This window comes from Lepidochelys olivacea (genome assembly GCF_965140295.1).
Source record: "Lepidochelys olivacea isolate rLepOli2 genome assembly, chromosome: 17".
NCBI classification, from domain to species: Eukaryota; Metazoa; Chordata; order Testudines; family Cheloniidae; genus Lepidochelys; species Lepidochelys olivacea.
Window position 1 is genome coordinate 10,197,103 of NC_140427.1, and position 21,927 is coordinate 10,219,029.

The 21,927-nt window shown below is 45.1% G+C and overlaps 1 protein-coding gene across 1 annotated transcript in view; it reads right to left on the reverse strand.

Moving 5' to 3' along the window:
- The window catches only part of MNT (MAX network transcriptional repressor), a 75,111-nt gene extending 59,334 nt beyond the window's left edge, over positions 1-15,777 (reverse strand). The window contains exon 1 of the mRNA XM_084650932.1: positions 15,522-15,777. Coding sequence (XP_084507058.1) covers positions 15,522-15,594 — 73 coding nt within the window. The 5' untranslated portion in view covers positions 15,595-15,777. The remainder of the gene's footprint in view (positions 1-15,521) is intronic.
- Between the last annotated feature and the right edge of the window lie 6,150 nt (positions 15,778-21,927).

The window sequence follows — 21,927 nt, forward strand, 5'->3', positions numbered from 1 at the left end:
CACACCTTGAATGCCAGGGGTTATACTCTCCTGGCTCTGGGGCTCGCACTCTTCACTCCTTCCTCTGTAAGAGATGCAAACGCCTTCCCCCCCATCTGCTTTCTATCGTCTATTCTTTTTCTCTGTAGTCATAGAGTCACAGATTCCAAGACCAGAAGGAACCATTGTGATCTAGACTGACCTCCAGTATAATACAAGCCATAAACTTCCCCCAATAATTTCTAGAGCACACATTTTAGAAAAATAACCACTCTTGATTTAAAAATTGTTAGTGATGGAGAATATACCACAACCTTGGTAAATTGTTCCAATGGTTAATTACTCTCACTGTTAAAAATGTATGCCTTATTTCCTATTTCCAGTTTGAATTTGTCTACCTTCAACTTCTAGATATTTCATCATGTTCTACCTTTTCTGCTAGACTGAAGAGCCCATTATCAAATATCTGATCCCCATGCAGGTATTTAGAGACTGTGATCAAGTCACCCCTTAACCTTCTCTTTGTAGCTAACTAGATTGAGCTCCTTGAGTCTACCACTCTAAGGAATATTTTCTAATCCTTTAATCATTCTCATGGCTCTTCTCCGAACCCTTAACATCTTTCTAGTATGATGTGGTTTGACAGATATCTCCAGTGTTGGGCTGGGCCTTCATTAACACAGCAAAAATGTGCCCACAGGAAAAGTACCAGCCGTTTCTTCCCCATCATTTTTTCCCCAACTGTTGCTGATCCAAGTACTTCACTCAAATTCCAGGCTGCTAGCAAGATGCTCTGTTCTCATTCCACATATTATTATTATGTATTATCCATATATGTATTATTCAAGTGAAAATAAATCACAATCAATATCTCAGTATTTCCAAGATGGTCTTTCATCACAAAGGATGGTAACATAGAATCATAGAATATCAGGGTTGGAAGGGACCCCAGAAGGTCATCTAGTCCAACCCCCTGCTCGAAGCAGGACCAATTCCCAGTTAAATCATCCCAGCCAGGGCTTTGTCAAGCCTGACCTTAAAAACCTCTAAGGAAGGAGATTCTACCACCTCCCTAGGTAACGCATTCCAGTGTTTCACCACCCTCCTAGTGAAAAAGTTTTTCCTAATATCCAATCTAAACCTCCCCCACTGCAACTTGAGACCATTACTCCTCGTTCTGTCATCTGCTACCATTGAGAACAGTCTAGAACCATCCTCTTTGGAACCCCCTTTCAGGTAGTTGAAAGCAGCTATCAAATCCCCCCTCATTCTTCTCTTCTGCAGGCTAAACAATCCCAGCTCCCTCAGCCTCTCCTCATAAGTCATGTGTTCTAGACCACCAATCATTTTTGTTGCCCTTCGCTGGACTCTCTCCAATTTATCCACATTCTTCTTGTAGTGTGGGGCCCAAAACTGGACACAGTACTCCAGATGAGGCCTCACCAATGTCGAATAGAGGGGAATGATCACGTCCCTCGATCTGCTCGCTATGCCCCTACTTATACATCCCAAAATGCCATTGGCCTTCTTGGCAACAAGGGCACACTGCTGACTCATATCCAGCTTCTCGTCCACTGTCACCCCTAGGTCCTTTTCCGCAGAACTGTTGTCTAGCCATTCGGTCCCTAGTCTGTAGCGGTGCATTGGATTCTTCCATCCTAAGTGCAGGACCCTGCACTTATCCTTATTGAACCTCATCAGATTTCTTTTGGCCCAATCCTCCAATTTGTCTAGGTCCTTCTGTATCCTATCCCTCCCCTCCAGCGTATCTACCACTCCTCCCAATTTAGTATCATCCGCAAATTTGCTGAGAGTGCAATCCACACCATCCTCCAGATCATTTATGAAGATATTGAACAAAACCGGCCCCAGGACCGACCCTTGGGGCACTCCACTTGATACCGGCTGCCAACTAGACATGGAGCCATTGATCACTACCCGTTGAGCCCGACAATCTAGCCAGCTTTCTACCCACCTTATAGTGCATTCATCCAGCCCATACTTCCTTAACTTGCTGACAAGAATACTGTGGGAGACCATGTCAAAAGCTTTGCTAAAGTCAAGAAACAATACATCCACTGCTTTCCCTTCATCCACAGAACCAGTAATCTCATCATAAAAGGCGATTAGATTAGTCAGGCATGACCTTCCCTTGGTGAATCCATGCTGGCTGTTCCTGATCACTTTCCTCTCATGCAAGTGCTTCAGGATTGATTCTTTGAGGACCTGCTCCATGATTTTTCCAGGGACTGAGGTGAGGCTGACTGGCCTGTAGTTCCCAGGATCCTCCTTCTTCCCTTTTTTAAAGATTGGCACTACGTTAGCCTTTTTCCAGTCATCCGGGACTTCCATGTTTCACTAGTTGTTTGTATGCAAATTGCCACTGAAATGCATTCACCTCTAAGGTGTGACACTGTCTGCCAAAGTGGTAGAAAGCTGAAATACTGGCAAAAAGGACCTGAGACAAATTACCACTCTTATGAATGTACCCTGGTATCTTTAATGTCAGTCCAGAAGAGACAGGGCTTTGATTTATCATCAATCCATGATATCATCTCCCACCCTGGAGCCCTGCAGAAACCCTTTTGCTGAAGCCCTGCGGTGTATTTCTGGGGAACAGGAGGGGACAGAGCCAGGAAGCAGCTATTTTCCACCGCAGCAGCTGAACCCCAGAGGATTTCGAAGTGGGAGTCAGTGACGCTTCAGCTGTGGGAAAGGCAGCCAACGATAAGCCATTTGCCCAAAGCCATGGAGGGAGTCGGCAGCAGAGCAAGGACTAGAACTCAGGAGATCCTGGCTCCCAGTCCTGTGCTCGGACACTACCACACTCTAAGGGATGAAGTCAAACCTGCTGGGATTTGAAAGTGTGGTTCTAGGAAGGGTAGGTATGCCTAGCTGATGCCCACCCCGCAAAGCCATCCTTTCTAACTTTCTACGGAAGTACTGTTTGCTATTACAATTCAGGTGAAGAAGATTAGTCACCAGGCACTACTACCGCCAAAAAGCTTGAGTCCCTGTTTCCCCAGTCAGAAGAAATATGAGCATATCTGTGTAAGCAAATCAAATCAGTCTTTACGGAGAAAGGCATTCTGCAGCATCAACTAAGAGAGGCTATTGGAGGTTTCACTATGACATGCTTATTTGAAACTCTCTCAGAAAACTAAGCAACACTCATAACCCAATCTAAATGAACAGAGAAGGAAATGACTGCAAGATCCTATAAGCTGCTAAGTGAGAGGAAGGGGCACACCTACTTTACCTTACTTTATGGGGGATGGACAGCTTGTTGGGCAGGGCATACCTCCCCTCACCACAATCACCAATCTACTCCTAAAACCCTAATTCAAGTCCAGTTGGTCAAGAGCTGGATCTAGTTGTCCCTATGCATTTCTGAGTGGGGAAAAAAATAGAACACTTCAAAGGATTTGACATCTCAAAAGAGATCAGACAAAGTGCTACGAAACTTCCAGCTTCAGTTTCTAGGGTTTTAGGATGCACACAGTCAGCTGACATAGAATCTCATTCTTGACTGGATATAGGGCCCTTAAATTCAAAACCAAGGATGGGGTGGGAACTCAATTCAACACAGGTAGAAGGGAAAATCGTTTAACCTTATTCTCCCAAGGACTCTGCTAGGGAGATCTTACCCCAGCCTGGGAGGGGAGATTTCTAAATAAGACCCTCAGAGTGGTGTTATGTGAACCCCCAGAGTAACAGAGCCAAAGCTGGTCTTCAGGTAATAAAGAGATGCCCTTCAAGCTTAGCAGGGGTGTCTAACACAAGAGGCTTGGACAAATGAGATGCCGCTGGCCCGCAGATAACATGTGAGGTCCCTGGCCAGGCACAGTTGGAAGGAACTCAAGTTACAACATCACACCTGGCTTCAAAACTCATCCTTAAGTACACTTATATTTGCAGCCCTTTCTCTCTCAAAATGGCTTCTGATGATCTGCTTCAGGCCCTTGTGCCATCAGGTCTCCACTGCTGGCAGTTTCCCAAAGCAGCAGATCTAGAGCTTTGTCTGTTACGCTCCCATTTTGGGGTGGGGTGGGGTGTTTTTTGTGTTATTTACATGTTAGTGCCTACTTGCCAAGAGAAAAACCACTCAGAGGAAAAAGAAGCCAAAGGAAAGATCAGGGTTTATTTTTTCCCCGTTAGTCATCATGACACAATTTATACAAAAGCACTAATACCCCGGCCTTCAAAGGGTAAGGCTGTAGAATAACCGAGCCCCTTTCCCTGGAGCGCACCAAGGGTCTGACCGTCTGAAATCGGCGGAAGGTACAACGGTATACAGAATCCAGATGTGAAAATGTAAAACTATGGCTTCAGCAGACAGAACAACCACAAATGGCACGTGATTTACTACTGCCTGCACTGCATCATATGATAGGCCCTTAGTCGTTTCTAAATAGGATGTTTTTTTCAGTTTTTTTTTCTATTGGGCATCAGCTGCTTTTTTTGAAGGAATACCCAGAAAACCAGTTTATTCTTATAAGAAGCTATTTTTCAGCTGAATGGCTTCCATGCAAGACCCTGCAGCAAGAAGGGACTTTTCATGGAATCCAGTCCCATGTTCTCTAAACAAACACTCACATGAGAGACTGTGAATTGCAAATTGGGATGGCTTGAGATCTATCAGAAAGCCTGTAGAAACCCAATGGAACTACAAACTATTTAAATATGCAGGTCAAATGTTAACTGTAAATCTGTGCTTACTTTAATAAAACTTATTTCAAAAGAAAATAAGAAAATTACTTGTTATAACAAAAATCCTTAGCACGTCTCTCGCAACTTCCAGCCAAGGATCTCAGATATGTAGATGAATTAAGCCTCATGATGCTTCTGGCAGGTGGGTGAATTAATATTTCAGTTTTAGAGATTCTGGACAGTAAGCCGCAGGCTGGTTAAGTGACTTACTCAAAGTCACATTGAGTCATGGCAGCGCTGGAACTGTGTGTTAACCATCTGTCTCTTTAAACGGTATATTTGTTTGGCACTATTTTATGCAACACTAAATACAGAGCATGCAATACCAGGTTTATTAGATTCCAGTTACAGAAGTACAGTTCACCACAGCTTACTGGTCAAAAGGCTGCAAGAGTGGGATTTTCAAAAGCAGTTAGCACTGGGCTAATTCTATTCCCACTGAAGTCAATGGGAGCACATGGAGTGCGTTTGAAATTTCCACTCTCATATTTGCAAACGAGAAGCAGCTAAGAATGTAAAGACGTCTACTTATCAAAGGACAGCACCCAAGCATTGGAGTCACCGGCCTTCACAGCTTCTTTGATATCAAGGGCTCCCCATGGTGCAACAAGCATCCAGGCTGTCTCCTAGTTCACAAGAACATCAATATTCATCTTCATGCAAGGGTTTTTTCACAGTCATTTCTAATAAACGGGATCAAAGAGGGAACAGGTGTCACACTGGGTGGTGCGCCCAGGCATCTGCTTAGCAAAACAGGGCCGTGTCCTCTTGTGGCACAATTAATAGCATCACTGCAACTCTTTACCTCCGTGGCATCTTCCATCAGCGGCTCAGGAAAGCTCAAAACTTGCCTGTTCCTCGTGGAATTGACTTGATAAGAGCCTAAGTGGTCTGCTTACCGCCACGCTGACAAGAGCTCTCTCCAGATCAGAGTTAAAATTCTGCCATATTGTTGCAAGCGGGCTTCCGGCACTGATTCCATGGCCAACAAGGCCAGTGTTATTTTTCAGAGAAAAAGGCTAACCCGGAACAGTGCACAAACCTGTTTGAACACTTCAAGCTGTATAGCTAGTAGCAGGATATTTTCAGGAGGAGGTTCTGACCTGTAGAATTCTTTCCTCATTTGGTCTGTCAGAACCTGGATCTACCGACTTTGGGGGAAAACTGCAAGGCCTATCTATATCCAGGTTTCCACAAAGGGTGGCTTGAATGGGGTAGCAATCCGTTGACAAAAGATGATTTTAGTTGTGTAGTGATGGGAGAGACTTCTGAACCTTGAGCCATATGAATGCTCACAGCTGTATTTAAAGACTATAGAGGCTACCTAGAGTTCCAGAGAGGCATTTCTAACAAACTGGATGGATAGCTGGATGAAAGAATGAACTAAGGGGTAAAACCTAGATATCCTGTAATGGATGATAAACTCAAATGGGCCCTTTTGGACAACACTTTCCAACCCTATTTGAACGGTGCTGGGAGTGGTAGAGGGGATGTGGGTTTCATACCCACGAAACCACACAGTTTCCTAGTGCAGACAAAGCTCAATAAATTGCCTCCTCTAGTTAGTCAATAACATGGGTCTAACGGGACTCTCAGACATGCACAAAACTTCTTCCCCATACAGTCCAGGGAAACCAGGAATCACATTAGCAGCTTTAAACACAGCTGCTACTAGCATGATTTAGTCTGTGCCATCCAGAGCACCTCACAACTACGCTAACACATGGCGCATCCATCCATCACCTTCCAAGAGGTTATTGCCACTTTGTAGGCTTTCACCGGGTGCCCTCAGATAAACATTTTGCTTTTTTAAAATCAGATTCTGCTAGTCTTACGAGAAAGATTCAGGAAGCAGAAAGGGGGGAGGGGTAGCAAGCCAAGAGATTCTAGTAGTGTGCTCGGATTAATGCAAACACTGAAACACATAGAGGTTATTCCTGGTTTTGTAGGGACCTGTATGTTGTATTAGGGAAAAATAAAAATAGAGCATCAGAAGAATTATAGCAGCTTTCCTAACAAGCAGAGGAGTATGGTCAATGCAAGAGAGTGTGGACTCAGAAGCCAAACTGAGATGATCTCTCTCCGGATAGGTAAGAACTAGAAGAGACAGCTGCCCCACTTTGACTGGGACTGTCACAGATTTTTCCATTATATGACCCCCTGACACCTCTGTCCTTGAATGCTCTGTTCAACCCTGCTCCTTCTCCTTAACCCCAAGAGGAGAGAGTAGAAATAGAGGCGGTTCAGAAATGGGTGATAAATATGAGAGCAATGGAAAGGCTTCTGTACAAAGGGAGAGTGGGCTTGTTTCTTTTAGACAGGGAAATCACAGGGGATGTGTCAAAGGTACATAAACTAACAAATGGACCAGAGACAGTAAACTGGCCTATTCACTCTGTTTTATTATACAAAAACAAGTGGACACTCGACAGAACTGAAAAGCAACAAGTTGAAAACTTATCAAAGGAAAGCCTTTTGCTCTTTAAATGGGCATTGTCCAGGAGTCCCTCATAATTTGCATACACACACACTTAACCTGTGCAATTCACTGAAACGATACCACTGAGGCCAAGAGTTTGTGAGATTAAAAATAATATAGATTAGACATTATATGGATGAAAACACCTTAAAAAACAAAAGAACTCTAAACCTTTATCCCTCAGGGCATAAACGAACCATCTTCTGCCAAAGGTTAAGAATTACCTTCCTCTATGGACAGGTGGTTCCTAATTGTCCACCACAAGCTTTCTTACACCTTCTTCTGAAGTTGCTAGTACTGACTACTGTTTAATACGGGATATTGGGCTAGGTAGACGCCTTGTCTGATCTGGTAAGACAATCCCTATGTTCCTGATGGAATTATGCAGGCACTTACATGCAATTCATTCTGGGGAATCCCACAATCCTGAACAGCAAGATTCAGTCTATGCAGAATGGTAAGTTTGAAGCATTTATAGATCCCCATGAACAAAGTGTTATGAAAAAGCTATAAACGTGTGGGGGAGGGTTGGAGGCAGATGGTATCCTTCCTTCCCTGAGTTTTTCATAGCAGCCCAGCATATGCATCCATCAAACACTCATGTATAAAATACTAAGGCTCAGATCCGCTGACTTAAACAAAGCTACGCCGATTCATACCAGTGGAAAGTCTGGCCCTAGGTACATATGTAACTTTTCATGTACTTCAGGGGCCATCCAAAATGTAGGATATTTATCAGCACAGTATCCCTGTGAGGTAGATAAATACTATTACCCCCATTTAACAGATAGGGAAATAAACATGCTGGGTGAAAAGCTGGCACCATTGAAGTCAAATGGGAATTATGGCATTTGCTTCCACGGGGTCAGGATATCACCCATGGAATTTAAATGACTTTCCCCAAGGCCACACAAGCAGACAGCAGCAGAGCTAGGAGAAGAAGCCAGGAGTTTCTGGTTTCTTTACTGCTCAGCCCACTAACCAACCGTATCTCCTTAGACAATGATCCAAAATACTTTCTTTTTAGTGTGTCAAACACAAACAAATTGTGAAGACAGCACCAGCTTGAGAGAAGGTTTAAATTCCAGCTACGCAGAGATACTCTTTTGCTCATCAGATCACCTGTCCTGATTTGCTGTACACGTTAACGTGCTGTACTAGGTTTGCATTCATCATAAAGTTTAAAAAATAAAAAGGGTGAACACAACAGCTATTTAGTCAAATGGTAAAGTAACAAGATAGGTCAGGGATATGAGAGGCAATTATTTTCTTGAAACCAGCCCGCTGTCAATATATTCTGTGGTTTCAGCAGGCCTGTGCAGACTCATAAAAGTCAAGCTAGTGTTTATATCAACAGAACTATGTCCACCTGCCATGCACCCGTTATGGCACATACCTCCTCTCTGACCACAGTGAAGCTCCAATGCAATTGAACTGGGAGCCTTTGAGGGAAGAAAAAAATAAAATCCCCACCATCTTCTTTGGGGAAGAACAGAGTCTAACCTCTGGAAAGAATCAAACTGCTGCATGCAGCATGACTAATGACAAAGAAGGTGGTAAGGCTAGTGGTTAGAGTGGGAGACCGTGAAATCAAGATGCCTGGGTTCTGTGCTTAGTGTGCCAGCAACTTACAGTGTGCTCTTGGGCGTCACTTACAGGCTGATTTTCAGGGGGTGCCTGCAACCGGAAACAGGGGAGCTCAGCACTTCTAAAATTAGGCCATTCACCTCTTTGTGTTTCAACTTCCCCATCAGCAAACTAGGCATGCGGCAATCTTGAGCAACCCTACAATAACAATCCATGCATGCAACTGGCAATTAAGAGCAACACTACAACAACAAAGATCAAGACAAAAATAAATGCTAGTAAAGAAGCAGATATTTTTATTTTATGAAGCGTGTGTGTGTGTATGCAATTCATGGAGGGCTGCTGGACAATGTCCATTTAAAGAGAAAATACATGCACAGTTCCCACCTCTAAAACACAATCCCTTAATTATATTCTTACGTGGTACAGAGTCTGTGCTCCAACCTGAATGGAGATGGCAGTTTCCCACTTGTGCCATCTTTTGCAGACCCTGGCACATCTTTTAGCAAAGAAACTTGGCACCTGTTTTAATCATGGTACAACTTTTAGATCCTGTATGCACTGGCGTTTACTCCAGAGGTCCCTACCTAACCTACACCGTGCTGTCGTATACCACTTAACAACATATTTAGGTCCTGTTGAAGCTGCTATTTGAAACCATGTTAGCATGTATCTGAGGCATACTAAAATATCATAGCACCCAAGCACTTTTCTAGTAAGAACCATTTTTAAACACAGTTTGAACAGCAGACAAGGCATTACAGCCCACGTATAGAAAAATATTTACCATTTTGGGGCACTGGGTAACAACAAGGTAGTTTCCCAACTGGATTAGAAACTGTTTGGTTTTGCTGAGGAATGTTAATGTGGCTAATGGCATGGTTTTATCTCATCCACGAAGGCAAGACCAAACTGTGTTATAAACACAATTCCCCAACACAGTAAATGTCCTAGTTTACCTGGGTCGTTAGAGAACTGAAGGAGTCGAACACCCAGGTTACCAGTTACGGTAAACAATCCCCTACCTGGTTTAGTTTTTTCTTCACATCTGAAAGGATGGAAGAGCAACAAAAAGCCACGTATGTCTGATAGAAAATGCAGAACAGCCAAGAGCGAAGGCATCAGTGTAACTTCTGAGGATACGAAATATTCTGGAAATACTTGAGCCAGCTTTACAAAACATTTGGAAGCCACATGTGTGATCAGGGGAAACCAGCTTTCTGAGATACACAATTAAACCAAAGAGACATGATGCTAAGCAGCTAGTACTGTTTCTGCTGTGAAACTGACAATGTTTTATGCACAGGATTTGACAGTAACATGACAGTCCTACAAACACAGGATTTGCCATCTCAACTCAGACCACATAGTTCATTCCATCAAGCCTGGTATCCTACTGGCCTTTTCTTGATGCTTCAGAGATCTCCTAAGCAACTGTTCAATGCAATATATGGGGTAGAGATCTCCTTCACACTTCTGCAGAGATCAGCTGACTCCCTTAAGAATGTGATTTCATGACTATTTAGCAAATGAAGCCTTCCCAGTAGTTCTTCCTTGCTGTAATCCCCAACGTTTGAGAACATTCAAGCTGCAATCCACTAAGAGGGTCAATCTGGAGAGAAAAAAAATTACACACCAGCTGGTGATAGAAGCTGCTAGCCTGATCTCCCAGCAAGTCGAACAACAGAAGAACCATTGATCTCTTCACTGGATCTTACAGCTTCCTCTGTTTTCAAGCAGATCTTTTCCTCCTCAACCCTGACTCACTGCCAAGACCAGTCCGACCCTCATGCCTGCCCAGATGGGTGGAGGTCACTGAGCCTCTGCAGGTGGGTGCACTGCCCTAGATAGAATTCAAACTGGCCACGCTACCTCCTTGGAATATTCTTCCACTTCCTGCTATAAAGAACTCTAGAGTGTTCAGCCAATCTGGATTTCTGGACTGGCTGAATGCATCAGCACCCTGTGCTTGAACCAAAGGCCTCGCCCAGTAGGCTGTCCATTGGCCTCTTCCATTCTCACTACCAGGGGTGAGGGTGGCGCCTTTGTAATTTTGTGTCAAAGAGAAAGCTACATGCTTTACACTGTATTAATATTTGTCCCCCTTGGTATCTCTCGTCCCAAGTTGGTGTTATGTATTTGGTCAAAGAAGGATCAAGTGCTTTAATACTACTTTGTAATTCTCTGCCCTTTAGCACCCTCGGCCCAGGGACCTCAAAGCAGTTGACAGACACTAGTGAATTACGCTTCACTACACCCTTGGGAGGCATATCAGCACTGATAGCCCCATTTCACACATGAAGCACAGAGAAGTAAAGTCATTTGCCCAAACTCATATTGCACAAGTCACAGAGCCAGGTGCAGAACTCAGGTCTCCTGTTTGAACTGTAGATTTCCTGAGACAGCATATACTGTACCCTAGTCACTGTCTTCTCGCCAGTGAATCAACGTGCCGCTTTGCTCTTACATTGCACAAGGCTTGTATTGAACAGGGGAAGCAAAGAGATGTACCCCGTACAGTAGGTAGTCACAGACAGTATGGAACCCAGTATGGGTAACAAATACTGAAGTGAAAAGTTCCACTGCCACACTTACCATTTACGGGGATCTCCAAAACCAGAACCAGCCTTACTTTAATCTTCTCCTCCCCCAAATAATTCCTTCCCCCTTTACATTTAACATTTATATTGTGGAAGAGCCTGGAGGCCAACAGGTCGCTTGCCCATTGGGCAGAGTGCTGTACAAATACACAGAAAATGACAGTCCACGCTCTAAAGCATTTATTGGTGTCTGGATCTTTCCCCAGAGCAGCACAGCAAATGACACCCTGATCTTTACCCTGCTAGCTCTGTCAAATGAACAGTTCCATGTTAGAAACATGATAGTCTAGCCAAAAAAAAAAAAAGGAAACTCTAGCAGGGGGACTCTGAGAACAGTGATTTCTTCCCATCCAGTTCCATGGCTGGGTGGATGCATAAGGAGTCGTGGCAGAAAGTTTTCTCCCTCTCCGGCAATGGAATGGAGAGGGAGAGCAACATGGTCTATGAATTTGGAGTTTGCCCTGGACAGCTGGGCCTCCCGAGCAGCTTCCTGCTTCGCTTTCCCACAAGGCCAGTACATTCCAGTCTGTCCCTGCTAGAGCAATATCAAACCCCAACAGCACTGGCAGACACTCTTCCGGGGTCTTCCTGATTCCAATGTCAGCCCCACACGTTTGCAGTTGCCCCAAATATTTTTTCTTGCCCATCGCTTCACCTATGTCACTCCGTCACCTTTGAGTTGCTCAACTGTTTCCTCTTTGCCCCATATATCAAGTCCATACAACTTGCTGTCTTCTTTGAGGCTGTACTCCAGACAGTTACTACCCATTTCTCTGACCTGGTCTCCTTTCACATCGACTCTCCCCTGCCACACACCCTCTCTACTTTGCCAGCATTGAGACCTCCTCTCAGAGCACTAGTAGTAAATATTTCTAATATGGTAGCATCCAAAGAGCCCACTCAGAATCGGGGCCATTGCGCTGAGTGCTGTACAAGCAGGGGGAAAAAAGAGACAATCCTTGCATGGAAGGGTCTACAAACTCAAGAAAACACCTTGGCGTCTTTTTCCTTTGTGCTTGGTTTGCCACCTCACCCTGCTCTAGCCCCTCCTCAAACTCAGTTCTGCCAGGAAGCCTATTTTTAACAAAAGTCCCCTGCAGCTAGCAAGCTGTGCACAAGCCTGGCTGACCCGAGCCATCCTTGTGCCTTCTCTCTCATGCCGCTGCCACCTGCTTGTGGGCGTTTGTGACCCTCACTTGTTGCGTCATGCTGAACTCACTTTGCCAGCCACAGCTGGGGCCATTCCTCTACTTGTTCTGAGACTGGCCTCCCACATTTCTGGGTGCCTGAAAAAATAACCATCTTCTCGAGAGGTGGTCTGCGCAATGAATGGCACAGCCTGACACCATGTCTCACATATTTAATCTCCTCTATTTCTAGAGTGCATTTGGCGTGCAGCTAAGAATATTAATACTAACTAACCAGTGAGCAAGTCTGAATATGGAGACTGTAAACCATCACTGACTTAAATGTACACATGGATTTTTTAATTCACCCTAAAGCTGTACTGCTCCAGGATGCAGGTACAACTCCCGGCCTCAGCAATGACGTTAGCACTTGCTCAGGGAGGAGAAGATATGTTAGCCCACAAGCCCACAGTGACTATTTTCCTTTCTTAGTTAACCAGAAAGCTGTCTGCCCTTTCATGTCTCCAAGCTGCCTTTCTTCACAACATCCACTATGTCCTGCATGACTCATCAGTGAAACAATAGATTTTCGGCTCCATCCCACAGCAATGACACACAAAGAGAACTGTTCCTTCTTGCTTTTGCAGCAGGTACAGTAGTGTCACTGAGCTAATGCTGCATTAGAGCTCCAGCAGCCTTGAGAACACGCACATAAAATGAATAAATAAAAAGGGGAATCCCAAAATTCTACTGCAATATGTTCAAAAAGCTTGGCTTGAGAATAATTAACTGAAAGCCACTAATTGTATTAATACATTGCTAATCTAACAACACACACACACTTGATCTTCTCCTTTTGAAAAGGTTACACACATTGTTATACAGGAAGTGAATTATATCTGGGTTAAGGTCAATGACACGAGTACAGAGATCCATCAGGAAAGGTGGCATTCTTGCCAAGCATCAAGCACCATCTGCATCTACAACTATCCTACCATGTGATTAAAAATGACAGGTCGGAAGTGGAGCTGCCCTACCCTACCCTATACTACCTCATACAGGAGGTCTCACCCTGCCCATACCCTCCTGCACCCACTATCATGAATGCCAGTAAAGGCCCTGAGTTCAGTTTTGACTATGCTCATCATGATGTAGGCCCAGGTCTGAAGTTCAATTAGAATGAGATTTCCGCACCCATTCAGCCAAAAATATCCCCACAAAGGAAGAGTTGTACATGTACACACACAAAATCGTCATCAGCCACAGGAAGACGATTTAAAAACTATCATTAAAATTGATCAAAAACACTGAAGGAGCCTCCCTGCAAGCAAGTGGGAATTGCTAGATCAGATTGATGCACTTAGGGACCGAGTCTGCCTTTGTGTGTGTTCGGCATGCCTAGCACAATGGATGCCACCACAATATAAGAAATTAAATAATCAAAACATATACACACGTTGTTATCTGCAGGATGAAGATCACATGGTGGGGGGGGGGTGAAAGAGATGAGCTGGAGGGAAAATACCGAAGTATAGTCCTTGCTGCCCTATTTTTATCCAGTTTAGACTATAAACCCCTTGGGGTGAGGACTGGTTCTTCCTGCATCAGAAGATGCACTGATAGACATATTTTGCACTTTACATTTTCAAAGCCTTGCACCAACATTAATTAGCAGATGATCAGTGGGGGGGGGAGGCTCGGGGAAATATTCTTTAACCCCCTGCACTTCTGATCTCCCCAGCTCCGACTGGTAGAAGCCCTTCCCCCAACCAACCACACGCTCTGTTGTAAGAATGAAAGTGCAGCTGTGAAGCAACCCAGCAAAAGCCCCAGAGGGAGTGTCCCCGGCGCACGTGGTAGAGGGCGGGGCTTGGCACGTCATCCTCCCCCCCCCATGGAACTAACTAGTTTGGAACGCAGCAACACGCTACATTCCAAATGGGAGAGGAAAGCTACAGCCCTGCCTTTGCCTTGGCCCAGATCCTTCCCCACAGACGGAATCAAGGTCGCACGAGAGCACGGATCCCCCCACCCACCCCCATCACACCACTGGCTTGGGGAGGGGGGGAACCAACCCAAGGTTCCCCTCTGCACATTTCCAGGAAGGCAGAACATACAAAAAAGGAGAGAGGCGGAACAGTGGAGTGTATCATATGACACTCTATGTCATTTCATTATGCAAAAGCAGCCTCCCCTCACTCAGCTCTGCTGGAGTAATGCCACCGCCCTAAGATCTGAAATACAGGAGGAGATTTTCCCCACAAGGAAAAAAAAAAACTATACACGTTACATACGTTAATGACCACTGTAAGAATTCAACCGCAAAGCAAATCGCAGGCAGGTTCTGTGAAGACAGGCGGGGAGGGGGTCATCTTGGCGCATAACTACCCCCTCTCAACCCACCAGCCCAGACACACTATAATAATGATTTAAACACTTTAGGTTTTGAACCAAAAAAAAAACCAAAAAAACCCAGGCTTCGATTGCTCTGACTTTTTGAACATGATCGTTTTCACCCTTTCAGCAAAGAAAAAAAAGTGCATTTTGCAGACTCCCATTCAAAGAATAAGAGTCTCTACATTGTACACACATATGGATGAATGAGAGAGAAAAAGGGAGACAGCGTTAATCTACCGAAAAAGAGGGCTTTCCGATCGCCTACAGGCATGTGTCAGCACATCGCTACGAAACGCTCAGCTCCAACAAAAATTAAGACTGCCTGCTTCAGAGGCGACGGGAAAGGCTAAAGGGAGACCGATTTAACTCCAAGCCCCTTTGCAATCATCCCTTACATTTATTTTAATTCAGAACATCATGTACTGGAAACCATGCTTTTTTCTTACAAAATCAGCTTTGAAAGCGGTGTACCCTCCACCCGCCTAAGACACAGTCAGTAACACACAGTGCAGCGACGGGTGACTGGAAATCAGGCTGCTTTCTTGTAAAAATAAAGACTATATTTTTTCCAGCTTTTGGAAAATGGTGTCCTGTGTCTTTAAACAGCTCTAATTCCGATTTTACATGCTGTCCCCCCCTTACCACGTGTTTTCTGTTGTTGCTGGGCTTGCCATTCCAGAAATCTGGCCGCTTCCAAAAGCGTCTCAATGCTCATCTCTTGGGTTGCCTTTCAGTGGAGGATCCAAAATCCTGGAGACTTTAAAAAAAACAAACAAACCGGGGGTTCCCTCTCCTTTTCTTCTCCCAAGTAAAAATGCCTAATCAAACCACCCCCCGCCCCGATCCCCTGCGAATCTTCCAGACAAGAAAAGGGTTTGCAACAAGATGGCGATGAGTATGTAACAGAAACACAACAAGAAAAAAGGACTAACACTGCCCTCAGCTACTATACAGACAGCTGCAGACAAAACCCAGCCTGGATCTTTGTAGGTCACTGGACTGGAACTCGTCAATGCCATTTTGCAGGGGTGGAGTTTAACCATTGCTGTTTTGAGTGAATCCTCTTTACACAGAGGGAGCAGATCTGCCACAGCTCTTATTTGGGATCAGTTTTAACCATGTTGGGTTTTTTTTTAATGTCTCCTTTTCTCGACAGATTTATTTTTGCTAGTGTGTATTTTAGTGAGACATTTAAAATGTCATCTGCCATTCAGACTGGCATAGATAGAAAATATCTTCATGGAACTTTATTGTAACTTGGACTTGTTTGAGACAGTTTTTAAACTATCTACAGCTTAATCCAAAAAGACTCTGTCCCATAAATTAGACGGGTTTGGTCTGATTTTGGAGGGTCATTCAGGGAATTATAATAATTATAGGTGGAAAAAATTAGGTCATTTTGCTTTCTGTTCTCTTTCCCAACCCACTGCTACTTCAGTGTTGTTGCTCACACGTCATTTCCAGTCGAATTAGCCTGTCATTATTATTATTTATTGGGACCTGATTTTTCAGAGGTGTTGAGTACCTCCAGCTTGCGTGGACTTCATCTGGACTTTCGGGTGCTCAGCGCTACTGAAAACCAGGCCCTAAATAGCTTACGCAAATTAAACAGTCACCTGGTATTTTATTAACACAAACCGATCTTGGAACTCTGATTTTTCTGCAGATGTCATAAATTATTTGGAAATACCTCTATTAACTCTCTAGACAACTCAATATAAATGACAGATCTTTAATAAAAACAGATAAACATGACAATGTTGCAGTTACTGATTCTGCAAGATGGCCTAGGCCAGGACAAGGACCCACCTATCAGTTTGCAGAACCAGGTCCCTAGAAAGGGAAAGGGTACTGTATCATCGTATCAGTATGTACTTTTCAAATATTTAACTTATTATGGGATTTTACAAGAAAATGGAAACAAAACAAAATGTTATCACAAATATTGATATAGGCCTGTATATATTACTGAATAGAAATGAGGTTCCACGCATAATACAGGACAAGCTAAATAAACTATGTATACAAATAGCGATGGAAAAGGCCTCTTCCATCATTTAGTTGACCCCTTGTTGCCACCACATGATTGCTCCTTGCAGCACAGGCTGGTAAGTGTCATTTGTACACAACTGTGCACAAATGCAGATTAAGGCTACTTTAGGTGTTTCTGCTGAGGAAAAAACAAACTCTGCAGCATTTATTTTTTACAAAGACATCAGCCTTGTTTTCAGTTGCACTGTGTCAGTTCCTTTTACTTTGTTCATTCCTGGGGAGCAAGGACGCCTCTTGCTTTCAGATAAGCTTTGCCCAGAATGAGAGAGAGGAAGAGACAGCCCTGTGATCCCAGTGTATTATTATTTTGTATTAAATGATGTCTAATAAGGTCTAATTGCAAGGGAATGAGGGAGGGAAGTTAGTTTTCTGTGGGATGCAGGAGGAGGGATAATCCTGTAGCCGGGTTTTCCACCTGGTCCTCCCCCCGCAGTGCGTTTGCATCCTATTAAAATATGTCATCCTGTCCTGAGCCAATCCGCTTGGAAAACAACAAGGCATGGAGCAACTCCACATGGGCACCCTGCTCCGTCTGCCTCCGACGGCGTCTTCTTTAAAGGGCCAGCCACCCTTGGAGTTTCCCCAGAAGCCATGAACAGTGCACTGGAGAAGGAGGAGGGCACATTACCCCCGGTGAACCCTGATGGCTGCTCCTCCGTCAGTGTGCCACTGGGAGAGGGTTTTTCCTTCCCACGCTCCTGGTACAGAGATGCGCAAAATCATGGAGTATAACGGGGGGGGGAGAGGGATGGACGAATAAAACCACCTGCAATGGGGGTCAGAAAACAAAAATCCTAAAATGAACACAATGAACCAGTGAAACGTTTTATCAAGGGTCAGAAAACTGCAGGCAACAGAAAACCCTGCATATTTCCAGGAGGGTAGGTCTCTGCATCCAATTGGCGCATTGCATTCATTCGTGAGAAAAATGAATTGCCTCCAATCAAGGGCATCCGGCAGACAAAGTACAGGGCAGACTCCTGCCACGGTCTCCTGGCCGCACCTGATACCAGGTGCTCAGAATTTGATGCAATCCTAAGCCCCTAAAAATTCGGGGCTTTACAAGAGCCTGCCTAGTACAGGACACCGTAGTTTGGGGGGATGTGCTTAGTACGCTTGATTTTGGCTGATACCGGAAGCATTACCGCGGGGGAGTCCTTTCGATCTTAGGTAATAAGACATTGGTGCATTTTCCGGTACACCGCAGGGCGTCTTATTTTGGGGGGAGGAAGGGGTTCAGCTCAGCTGGGTGGATTCAATTTGGTTATAAATGGATCCAGGGAAAGGTACGGTGCAAGGTGTATTAACCTTGGGGCCGGGTCCCTTTTATTGTAGGGGATCGGAAATCCAAGTAAAGAGGCAGGCATCTCACACTACAGAGCAGGGTTTATGATCCTTGGGCGGGAGGATGCATTTGACCGGAGGTGATCAACCATCGATGCACGCCGCAGTGCCGGCGTCAATGTGATGCCTTTGGTTTGAGGGGCGCCCAGATATTGAAGTCCTTCCCCCCTACACACGGTGCTGGGCATGATTCCCGACCCCTGGGACAGTAAGGTGCACAGAAACCGATGCAGTCTCCCACGCTCCTTATTCATTTTGCGTGTGGATCTCTCGCCTCTGCATTTTGATGATTAACAAAGGAGAAGACAGATCTTGCTGGCCGGGGGGGGGGAGGTGACTGAAGGAGGAGGGTGTGGTGAGCAACGAGGAGGCCCGGCAACATCTTCTGCGGCGTTTAATCTTGCACACTAAATCAAGAAAAGCAACGTGGAGGGAGGCGGAGCTCCAGGGATTACACAAACCGCCTGATCTTGCAGGGGGTGGGAGCGGGAGGCGGAGCTCAGTCACCCCGGACAGGATAATCTGTCTAGTCATGGCTTGCTCTGGGCAAGCCTGCTCCTTAAAGGGACTTCACACCATTTCTGCAAGGGCCCCCGCCGGGGAAACACGTGAGCTAGGAGTCCACTACGTGACAGACAAGGCAGGGAGGTTTGAGCAGCACACAGGAAAATGGAGCTGGCTCTGCCCATGATCTGAACACAGGGAGTTCCCTGCTGTTATTCATCACTTCAGGGAAGAAAAAAAAAAAAAAAAAAGCTAGGAAAGCAGCATCTAAGCACCACACGTGTAAAAAAATCTTTCAACACCAAAGGGAAAGGCTTAAAAATAAGGGCCTGATCCTGCAAAGCACCGGTCACTCAGCTCTGTCTTCAGTGAGAGCTGCAGGATGCTCAGCGCCTCTGAAAATCAGGCCCTAAGCACCAGATCCTGCAAAACTGAGCAGCTGACCTGAAGAAGAGCCCTGTGTACGCTCCAGCACTTGTCACTTTCACCAGCAGAAGTTGGTCCAATAAGAGATATACCTCACCCACTTCTCTCTCATATATCCTGGGACCGACACGGCTACACCACCACTGGACCCAACTCCTATGGCAGGCTCGTCATCGTAAGTCTCTCTCATGGCAGCTGAAGGGCTCAGCACCTCTCAGAAGCTGCTCAGCACTTTGCAAGACCAGGCCCGAAAGGAACGCTGGCTCCAGCTGCCCCTTCGCAAAGCAACTCAAACAGTCCCTAGTGGATAGGATCTAACGCTCAAATAGATTAATATTTAAATTGAATTACAACTATACTCAAAACTGTGCAATTACAGTAACAAAGGGGAAGGGACTAGACATGGGGAAAGAACAAAAGGAGAGAAAAATGGGGATAGGATCAATAAAGCTACTCCCTGCTGAATGAATGGAACCGGCGCTGTGATATGGGGAAAGTGGTGGACAGAATATACCTTGACCGTATATTCTTGCCAGCAAGTTAAAGTAGTATGGATTGGATGAAGGGACTATAAGGTGGATAGAAAGCTGGCTAGATTGTTGGGCTCAACAGGTAGTGATCAACGGCTCGATGTCTAGTTGGCCGCTGGTATCAAGTGGAGTGCCCCAGGGGTCGGTCCTGGGGCCAGTTTTGTTCAACATCTTCATTAATGATCGGGATGATGGGATGGATTGCACCCTCAGCAAGTTCGCAGATGACACTAAGCTGGGGGGAGAGGTAGATACGCTGGAGGCTAGGGATAGGGTCCAGAGTGATGGAGACAAATTCGAGGATTCAGCCAAAAGAAATCTGATGAGGTTCAACAAGGACAAGTGCAGAGTCCTGCTACAGGCTGGGGACCGACTGGCTAAGCAGCAGTGCTGCATAAAAGGACCTGGGGATTACAGTGGATGAGAAGCTGGATATGAGTCAACAGTGTGCTGCAGTTGCCAAGAAGGCTAACAGCATATTGGGCTGTATTAGTAGGAGCATGGCCAGCAGATCGAGGGAAGTGATTATTCCCCTCTATTCAGCACTGGTGAGGCCACATCTGGAGTACTGTGTCCAGTTTTGGGCCCCCCACTACAGAAAGGATGTGGACAAATTGGAGAGAGACCAGCGGAGGGCAATGAAAATGATTAGGGGGCTGGGGCAAATGACTTATGAGGCGAGGCTGAGGGAACTGGTCTTATTTAGAAGAATATAGGGGGGATTTGACAGCAGTCTTCAACTACCTGAAGGGGGAGTTCCAAAGAGGATGGAGCTCGGCTGTTCTTAGTGGTGCAGATGACAGAACAAGGAGCAATGGTCTCAAGTTGCAGTCGGGAAGGTCTAGGTTCAATATTAGGAAAAACTATTTCACGAGGAGGGTGGTGAAGCACTGGAATGGGTTACCTAGGGAGGTGGTGGAATCTCCATCCTTAGAGGTTTTTAAGGCCCGGCTTGACAAAGCCCTGGCTGGGATGATTTAGTTGGGATTGGTCCTGCTTTGAGCAGGGGGTTGAACTAGACGATCTCGTGAGGTCTCTTCCAACCCTGATATTCTAATGATGTCTTTCCCGTGATTGGTGTGAATGTAGTGTCAGTGAAAGGTATTGGGGCTTGGCAACCCTGGAGAATAAAGTCCTTTGTCTACAGTACAGGTGCAGCATGTGCAGTGCGAGCTCACTGCATTCTGTCCTGCCTTTGTGGCTCAACTCTGAGCTGGTGAGACCAGCTCTAGCTGGTGAGAAGGTAGCTGAGTCCTCAAGGCCTATTCAGTCCTTGGCCTCTTCCATAAGAATGCCAGATACTGCGAGCTGTGGTTATAGATTTATGAGACTGGTTAAAATCAGATCTATATCTTTCCAATCAATCTGTAAAGGAATATATCTGGGTTTCTGGTTGTGTAGCGTTGCTGTGCTCCCTCTACCCACCCTGAAATTTTACGTGGGGCTGCTGAGTCCAATAGTGTGTGTATTGGTCCAGCTTTTTAGGCACTGGGTCCCGGATGTGGGCATGTGATCAGTATCATTACGAAAAAGAGTGTGCTGCACTGCCTTGCATATTTGGTGCCCAGGTGACTGCTTGAACCGTATAATAGAAGGCCCAGTTCTCAGGGAAGGAAGGGTAACGGACACAAAGGCTTCCACTGAACAGGAGTTAGGTGCCTAAATACCTTTGAGGATCTGGTCCAAAGACCTGAAATCCATTGCCCTTGTAAGAGAAATGTCTGATCTATAAACAAAGGGTTGTTTGAACTATTAGCTTCTTTGCAATAAATAAAGTTTGGATAATCACAGAGGTGCCCACAGATCCACACCTACAGCCTGAGGCCATGATTGCAAAGAGAAAAGCAGTTTAGGAATCAGTGTTGGTAACAATAAGAACATTATATTTATATGAAAAGTCCAACAAATCCTTGTCTATGGCATATTGGAGGTCTCCCCTCTCCTGTGCTGAACACTTCTCAATGATCAAAATAGAGTCTGGGCAAATATTAGAGTCAAATAATAATACCTAATTTGTATTTCTCTAGCACCTTCCAGCTAAAGGTTTGAAAGCACTTTACAAATGTTAACATTATAAGTCTCACAGCACCCCCTTGAGGTAGGTCTGTTAAATATTATCCTTATTTTATAGCTAGGTGATCTGAGACAGAGAGATGAAGTGATTTGGCCAAGGTCATGCAGTGAACCTATGG